The 9519-nt window shown below is 35.2% G+C and overlaps 1 protein-coding gene across 1 annotated transcript in view; it reads right to left on the reverse strand.

Annotated features, from left to right (window-relative positions):
- The window catches only part of LOC109301627 (ceramide kinase-like protein), a 97646-nt gene that overhangs the window by 24229 nt on the left and 63898 nt on the right, over positions 1-9519 (reverse strand). The window contains exon 3 of the mRNA XM_019522862.1: positions 7842-8084. Within this exon, the coding sequence (XP_019378407.1) occupies positions 7842-8084 (243 nt within the window). The remainder of the gene's footprint in view (positions 1-7841; positions 8085-9519) is intronic.

A 9519-nucleotide genomic window follows, 5' to 3' on the forward strand; every position in this document is an offset into this window, starting at 1 on the left:
CACACACACACACACACACACACACACACACACACACACACATACACACACACACACGCTACATACATGCACTACTCTGTGTAGTCAATAAGGTGCAAATCTACCCTGCCTCCATGCAGTGGACATGATGGGTCTTTTGCTCCCAAGAGTTGCTGCACTTGGAGCTTGTGCATCCATAACATTCTCAGTTTCGACTGGTTTGTAGTAATTGCATATAAGCACACAGCAGACTAACAAAATTAAGTTTAAAATAGCATACATATTTCCCAATGCTTTTCCTACATGCTCTTTAGTACACAGATTCAAATTTTGCAGCCTCAAAAGTAAAGCCAGATATGTATGTATATAGGTATGAATTAAATATTCAGAACATATAAGAGTAGACAAATGTTCACTTCTATCTACATTTTAAAAATTCTTACATAGTCTCATTGTTAAGATCTTGCTGACATGAATTTCTAGTTTTCAAGTTAGGCAGGGCTGGATGGCACCTTAGAGACCAACTCATTCAGAGTCATGAGTTTTCATACACAACTTCCCACTTGATCAGATATTATCAATGGACTTGCAGAAAACATGGGTACTAAATAAAAGAAACAAATTTAAATATAAAGGATAAGGAAAGGGGGGAGGAAATGACAAGGGGAGAGGGTATGGCTGAGAAGTAAAGTTTGGCTGAAGAGATCAGAAGGGATAAACGAAGCACTTAACCATTGAGGGATATAAGAGTTATAAAAAATAGTCCAGGTAATGGGATAAAAATCCAAGAGTTTCCCAGTTGAAATAATTCGCTACCTTCAAGAAAAACAAAGAAGGTCTACATTTCAAGTGCTGCGCCAACTGCTCAAATGAGCAACTTGCATTTTAAATAAACATGAAAAAGGTAAAAGACAACAAACAATTCTAAAATTGAAACATGAAATTTGCTCCCTAAGTTTTCTGCAGGACTCTTCCCTTTTGCTCATTTCTGTACTAACTGGGAAAACCCTTGAGGAAAGCCATTATACCCAGTGCCACTTCTAGATGTTTGTATCATATGGATTTGCATACTAAAGGAACAATCCTTGGTTTGTCTAAGACACCCGCAGAAAAACAAATGTGTTGGGACAAAAATACTGAACAATTAAGACATTAAATGTCATACAACATCAGGATGGTGATCTAAGGGATCTTTATGGGAAATTTATGCTGGGTCTCATGCTCTTCCATCAGCAGATATCCTCAAAGAATATCTCTGTATCCTTCCAGGAGCAAAATCTTCAGAGACAATAATTCAAGGATGGTCTCCCTAAGCAAATAGGAATCTAAAAGCAATATACCTTCTGAAGACAGAATCCTTCAAAAGCCCCACATATGATACATTCAAGAGACGGACTGTATTTTAAATCCAGGAGACAAGTCTCTCATTTAGGGTTCAGTTGATGAAACTGGTATGTATACCACTGATGGACCCGACTTATGCTCATTTAGCTATTTTGCCATTCGTTACATCTACAATATTAATGATCAATCGTTATTTTTATCAACAATCTTCTGAAATTATAAAAAAGGAAATAAGGCAAAAGCAACCGTGGACCTACACATTATAATCTATTACTAAAATTATATAAATAAGCAGAACTGCTGAGACCAAAAAGGCACTCTCAGCTTCCACAAGGCATACATTTCTATTATTAAGATTGTAAATTCAAGTAGTTTCCTAGAGAATTACAGTAATTTTAGATACTGCCATAATAGCTGTATTTAAGAAGCTGAAAAACTATCAATATATAATAAGACTAGAAAAATAATATAAATTAGGACAAAAATGAGACCAAAGTAATAATTCATAAAAATGATTAAGTGTAAAGAAAAAGAGGATTCCTAATTTGATACACCAATAAACAGATCCCTTCTTCCAGCACTTTTTAGCAGTGCCAAACTGGCTCCAACCCACTTGACATGCCACACTCCTCCAGATAAAGTAACTATTTCAACATAACACCAACTCAGCCTAATTAATTAGAGAGTCTTACATTTCCCTGTAAAATATATAAACTACATGCAAAAGGAAATATTAACATGAAATATTACTTTCAAATATTAAAATTGTTCAAATATTAAACTTGAAACAAAGGCTGGGGATGTGTTGGCATGTACTATATGAATCCAAAAATGTGTGGAACACTGAGCTGTACTGATTAAATAAAAACTTATGAAGTTATAATTTATCACTCTGCTACTATAAAACAGCCAGTATTAGAATAAAAGATTCAGATTAGGGCCAAAAATAAAAAAGTGAGAAGAGGAAACAGACAGCAAAATGTCACTATTCCTCTTAACATTAAGAGATGGCTGAGTCCAAAATAGAACATGAAAATCTTAAAAGGAATATAAAGTTTGGACATACTAAGGGGTGCAGATTTTGAAATCTTGTAAAAACTAACTTTTAGGAGACCTGTGTCACACCCAGTAATTTTATCATTTTATTTCATATTCTTAATAATTTTTAAACAAAAGGTATGAACTGCAATCCAAATCACCACATTAACCTACCATTTCTTAAACTGTTATTGAAAAGTAGGCTAGAGATATAATATGGTTCTACTATTATTATATATTATCTATAATATTTTTTATATATATATGTAATGGGATTATTTAAAGCACTATACCCATTTATGAGATAAAGCTGTTATAATGCTAACACAAAGAGCATATTAATATGTAATCATTTAATTTGGGTTTTTAAAAGATTTAAAAATCCAAAAATTAACAAACTGAGATTTTATTGATAAAAAATAAGTATAAATGATTCAGGTAAAGAAATGCATAAAACTGATCAATTAACATCACTGATTGTAGAAATATACATTGCTGAAGTGATGTTTCTTGTACTAAATAGATGCCTACAAATAACTCAAAGATAGTCATGGCAGTAAAACTGGACCAGGAGAACAGTAAAAAAGCTAAATATTTATCAAATCCCAGCAAGTGTTGATGAAATGAAACAAATAACCAGCTTTGACTTCTAAATCTTGCATGTACTTGAGATTTAACCTTTAATGAAAAACTTTGTACAAAAATAAGTTATACACAGAAATCTTTAAAAATAACTTGAAACTAATATATTTTAACTCCTATTACCAGAATATATGATAAACCAGATTTACTAATAATCCACAGCCAACTTGAGTCCTTCAGCCCCTTACTGTTCTCTCAACTGATATTCTGTTATATTGTTTACTGCAGCTCCCCCATTTCAAATGAACCAGTAGTCTAAAACAGAATGGCCAACTGTTCCTCTGGTACTAACAAATGTGCTAATGTACACTAGTTTAAACTTGATCTATCAGTGAATCAATGAACCATGAAGGGTGGGGGTTAATCAGGGTGTTCTGAAAACAAAGACTCTAGGGCAGGAGAGACGCCACCCTCAGACACACATCTGTGCTGTTTTCAGTACTTAGTTTTATGGCAGTGGGTTTATGTTACAAAAGTTAAGAGGTTGGACTCATGTCACTGTTGTGTACATTCAGAAATATTTTACACAACAAGCGTAATAAGAATATTATACATAAGAAAAACTAATAATGTGAAACAGATTTGTCAGGGTAACTATGGATACACCACTGTTAATGTTGAACTAACCCAAGTTAATGTTTAACATTAATGGTATAATTAAAACTTCATGCATGAAGCTTTAGATGTTCATATTAAGTCTCAGTGTGGGAGGTAAGCTGCAAAGCAGCACGCAAAAATTTAAAGCACACAAAAATTTCTTATAATAACTACTTCATCCTTTATTCTTTAGATACATCTTTATATTATTCCCACCAAAGACAATAACTTGGATGTAAACTCCCAAAGAAGGATGACTGTACCCAAAGCTTGCTAAGAACTTTTTTCCAACTACTCAGTTGGTCTAATAAAAGATATCACATCTAACCAAAGAACCTTGCCTGTCAAAGAGTTAAAGATTTTTATGTCCTTTCACTAAATGGTTAAAAATGATATCTATTTATAATCATATGTAAAGTATCTGATATCTGAGCATTGCTAATTTTTTGTCATTTCATACTAAAAATTTTAATATAAAACATAGTAATTTTGTGGAACAGATCATATTCTCTTGAATAACATATTATTTATTGTAAACCTTAATTCCTCACATTTACATTTTTGAATAAAACAAGAAGTCATTCTCTTGAAAATGCTGTTTGATTCAAAAGGGAAATATGATGCATGCACATATTCTGCTCTGAAAACGTGAAAGAAAACATGAAAAGATACCCTATGAACCAAAGTTCTAAATAATTATATTCAGGGAATCAGCTCCTATTACAATATGAGTCATACAAAACTAAACGAAAGACAAACATGAAACTGAAGCTCTCCAAAAGTTGCACTACTTGTAGAAAGAACCTCTAGGAACAGGTAATTAACTTATACTGGAAGCTACAGAGGCTGTTTCTCAAAAGGAGGGTTTTGGTGAAAAGGTAAAAATATGACAAAAGCATCTGGTAAAAAAAAATAAAACATACCACTGCACACATACAAACCTAGAGCAAAATGCTGTACTGTTTTCTATTTCTGAATAGGCTGCACTCTCTAAGGTATAACTAGGTTGACTCATCTATGCCCTTTGAAAAGTGCTACTCTTTAATTCTCCCAGAAAACAAGGTTTCTGTGTCTCAACATTCTGCCAGATAGTAAGGTTTACCAAATAATAATTAAATCTATTTTAAGCTATTGCAGACACATCTTTTATTAATATTTAGCCAGTCCGACCAATAAAAATACATGTTTACCAAGACCTGCTAATAAATACATATACAGTTACTTTGGTAACCTACCTGTTTTTTTTTATTTGCTCCAGGCTGCAAGTAATAAAATAATAAAAAAGCAAAACTGTTCCATGTAAATAATACAATATTTCACCGAAAACTTTACCTACATACTTAACGTATTTCAGTGGGAAATGTATACTGAAGATTTGCTTTAAAAAAAAAAAAGACACCCAAAGAATAAATGTCTACAAAATTTATATTTTGAAGTATGCAAAACCTTGTAAGATAAACATAAAAAAGTTTCAAATGTTCACCAGATTATTTGCTTAAAGATGTCATTCACAACATTCTGATGACAAGCTATAGGAAAAAGGCCATGAAAACTCAATGTTCAGGGTAAACTTTTTAAAAGTTCCAACCAAGAGATATCTAAGGCACCCTCTACACACTGCAGGTATCCTGCAATTAACTGGTTAAGTGTGCAATTACCTTGAGACAAGCTACACATGGAAAGCACCTGTCATGCCATAAAAATTTCCAACCAGCTATAAAGTTAGACCTTGAAAATGTGTACTAACTTTATAGCTGGTTGCTACTGAGCTTTAATTTGCATGTGTACCAGGGTCTTCCCCTGTGGCTGGGAACCCCGTCAGCTACCATACCGAGACAGAGCTGGGAGTACCACAACTGAGAGGACTCTTGCCCACAGCAGCTGCCAACTCTGGGTCTTGGCAACACCCTGCAGCTGCAGATACTGGATCCCTGCGGCATATCTCCCAGGATCCAGTTGGGTCCTAGCAGCCACAGGACATGGTTGTGATCTCCCAGTTGCAGGGGTTCATGAAACCACTGGGGCTGGGAGACCACGGCAGCTCTGGAGGTGTATGAAGTATCTTGCTTCTTGTTGGTGCAGGGGGAGCCTGGGATTGGGCTCCCCCTGCACCAGCAACAAGGCAGGACAGGATCTAATGTATGATCCTACAACCACGCCTACTGAAAGCTTGTGCGCACCTTTTTGTTCTCAGGAGTCCTGCTTATTTATGTCATTTTGGTAATATATCGTAATGTATCCAAGGTTGCTTCTTCCTTATTTTCCTTTTTCATCATTTCAGAAGATTATTGGTATAAAATAATGATTCATCATCAACGTTATAGAATGTAACAAATGGCAAAACAGCTAAATGAGCATAGATTGGTTCCATCAATGCTATAAATACCAGTTTCATCAACTGAAACCAAAATAAGAGACTGTCTCCTGAATTTTAAAATACAGTCAGTCTCTTGAGTGGATCATACAAGCGGCTTCTTAAGGATTGTATCTTGAAAAGATTTATTGCTTTTAGATTCCTATTTATGTAGGGAGACCATCATTGAGCTATTGTCTCTGAAGATTTTGCTCCTCAAAGGATATGAAAATATTCTTTGAGGAAGAACTGAAAACAGCTACAGAATGATTTGCTCGAGTCCAAGAGATTACCAAGTGGAAAGTCGCAGGGGAATTATTGTTGGCTGAGCCAAAGCAACCCAAGTAAAGGATAACCTAGCTTTCATCAGGGAACACATGGCATCACAGTTCCTAATGGATATATAGGGAACTGTCAAAGCAAAACACAAGCATTTGTTTTCTCTTCAAGTGTTCTTGCCCTTATGGACATTCTGACAGCTGCAGGCATCTTGGCATTTTTGCAGCTTTAGATATTAAGGAAAATGCTTTGGAATTTCAAGAAGAAATACTCCTGTTTCAAAAACATACATTTTGAAAGTAGAAATGGTAATACAAGCATTGTGCTTTCACTGGTAAGAGTTCAGTTCTACAGTAATTAATCTAAATGGAAGGAAAAGTAGGCCATGAATCACAATTTACTAAAAGAAAGGTCACATTAAAATACAGAAAATTTTAGATCCACTACTAGTACAGCTCAACATTAACCTTGCGACTATATGGTTAAAGCCACAGTTTAGCAGTCTATAACAAAGAGGATTGCTTTCTACAAAAGAAGTCTCATACTCAGTTACTATTTGTGAAAATTTTGAAGGGGACCAGGCAAAGTGTCCTGAAAAAGAACAAGAAATGAGTGTTGATATGATTGTTTCTTTTTTAGGGCCGGGACACAGACCCAAAGAACATCTCCTTTGTTGGATTTCCTACCTATTTCTGTGTTAAAGATTGTGTTTCTCTCAGTTGGGAGGTCCCCAAAAAACATATTGGACAAGCTTTAGATAAAGTGACACTGCTGCCATTTTTAAGTGCAGGAATGCTGATACACAAGGCACTCCAAGCACTTTAATTAAAGCCCCTCGCTCCCTCCCCACCCCCCAGAGCATGTGTATAAATGTCCCCTGGGTTTATCTTGTAAATAATGTTTGCACACCAAACATTGTGTGGCACCCTTGAATGGATCTCAAGGTGCCCTAGGGTACAAAACCTGAAACTTCTAATTTCTTTACCTCCATCATGATTGAACATTCTCCCTCATGTGGCACTTTTATTTCTATCATCAGGGATACTACTGTGTTGTCATCAAGAATTTATAGATATGCTCAGGGAGCAGGCGCGCTTCAATTAGCCCAGCTCTAAGAGCTGAGTTAATTAAATTAATTAGCCCAGCTCCAAGAGCTGGATTTCCCCTATGCCTGAAGAAGGGCGACTGCACCTGAAAGCTTGCCTAGAACTCTTTTCCAGCTACTCAGCTGGTCCAATAAAAGATATCATATCTACTCAAAGAACCTTGCCTGCCTAAATATATCCCTGGCATTTAAGGAACACTAATTCACATTTCTATACAACATATTTTAATATGTTTATGTCCTAAAAGTAGTTGCTATTTCAATGTTGCCTTGTGACTTTTTAAATTTTATAGTAAATCTGAATAAGCAATTTTATAAATGTATTTATTAAACAAAAAGTTCCAACAACTGCATTAATCCCTTACTAACATGTAACCATTATTTACTAGGCAATAATTATTTTCTTTTAAAAGCCAAGTTACTTTCAACACTACCTGTTGCTAGCATATGCATAATTATTACTCACAGCTAGTATGATTCAGAGATTCTGAAATAACTGCTTACCATTCAGAATTTCCTTCAAACACCTAAACCATTCATGGCAATGGTCTTCACTTAAATTATTAAAATTGACAGTAGAATCCTTGAGCTTATTTTCTTCTTTTTTCAGGCATACAAAAAGTGTGATACCTAATAATGTGCCACCTTTTTTCTGCCCTACAAAACGACGACGTTTCAGTTTTACAGAAAAAACATCTTTCATTTCAATGAATTCTTCTTTACACTGTAAGACTGTATTGGAATCACCTGTAAAAGAAATAAAATTGTATTAGTGACTTAACCAGGTCTTAATTTTTTTTAAAATACATAAATTTACTAAGTTTTATATTATAATGGTTTGCTCTAGGTCTCCATCTTTTGGGACTCTATATGCATAATTTGAGGTTTGTTGTGCCTCATGTGTACTTTTTCTAATATTCTTTAGGTTTCAAAATTTTCTTTAAGAAATTAGAAAAGCTTTGATGCTCTTAAGCCTCCTTTTTGATAGTTAAGAAACAGCTGAGATCACACACACCAAAGCTACAGATTTGTTCCATTCTGTATTCATTCATTTTCCACTAAATCACATCATGTTCTAGTATCTTTCTAGTTATGGTCCACATTTATTTTATTTTCTCAATTAATTTTAATGCACAATCATCAGAAATGAGATTAGTGTTAGGTCGGAATACTATGAAATATTAAATCATATAAGAAAAAAGTTAAATCAAAACCAAGCCATACACCTAATCTTTATTTTAAATTTTCAGAAAGCCTTTTTCAAAAATAAGTCTTATCTGAAAATCTGATGGCAACACAAACCCTGGAAACTGACACTAGGTTGGGGGCACATGAAGGCTACAGGAATTTGTAGGCAAATTTCTTATATCTTTCAGTGCCAGACAGATAATCTATGGTTATCTGAAAGATGCTACCTTAAAATACCTCTCAGAGAAACACTGATAGAACCATTTATATCTTATGTAGATCTGCCCCCCGCACCACCACCCCTCTCCCACCGCCTTCCCTTCTGCCACACAATAGAAAAAGTTGATTCCTTGAAAACAGTTAGAGGCAGGTGTGCCCATTTCTATCTGTATCATGCAAGAGACATCCTGGACAACAGGGGAAAGTTTGTGTACCTTATATTTAATCACATCAGGTCCAGCATGATAGTTTCCCACACATAAGCAGTCCTCCAACCCAAGGAAGGGAAAGAAACCCTTTTTTATTTCCAAAAAAGATTTTGGATTGTTTCTTCCTCTACAGCAAAGCAATACAAAGTTCAGCTATAAGAATATGAGCCCCTTGAAATTGAGAGAGAGAGACCTTATAAAGGAATATTTTTGCAGATTTTTCTAGTGGAGGCTGACAGCCTTGCATTCATAAGGCTGCAGTGAAGAAGTCTTATTTTTAGGAGTGCACTGATAAAGAATTTCTTGACCAATGATTAACCAACCACATTGGCCAAGGACAATGCAATAACCGTTATTTAGTAATATTGTAGGATATTTTAAACTACAGACATAAACCCTTTTTGTTTGTTGGCTTTGCATTTATAACACACACACACATACCTCCTGCCTGCTCTGGTCCTTGATGAGGAAGGCGGTGAATGTCTTATTTCCATGCATGTCACCCCCTCACCCACAGCTCCTACCTGCAGCCCTGCTCCCTGCACAACCCATGCTGCCATCCCGGG

This window comes from Gavialis gangeticus, unplaced genomic scaffold (assembly GCF_001723915.1).
Source record: "Gavialis gangeticus isolate Ggan-Ray unplaced genomic scaffold, GavGan_comp1, whole genome shotgun sequence".
Lineage (NCBI taxonomy): Eukaryota > Metazoa > Chordata > Crocodylia > Gavialidae > Gavialis > Gavialis gangeticus.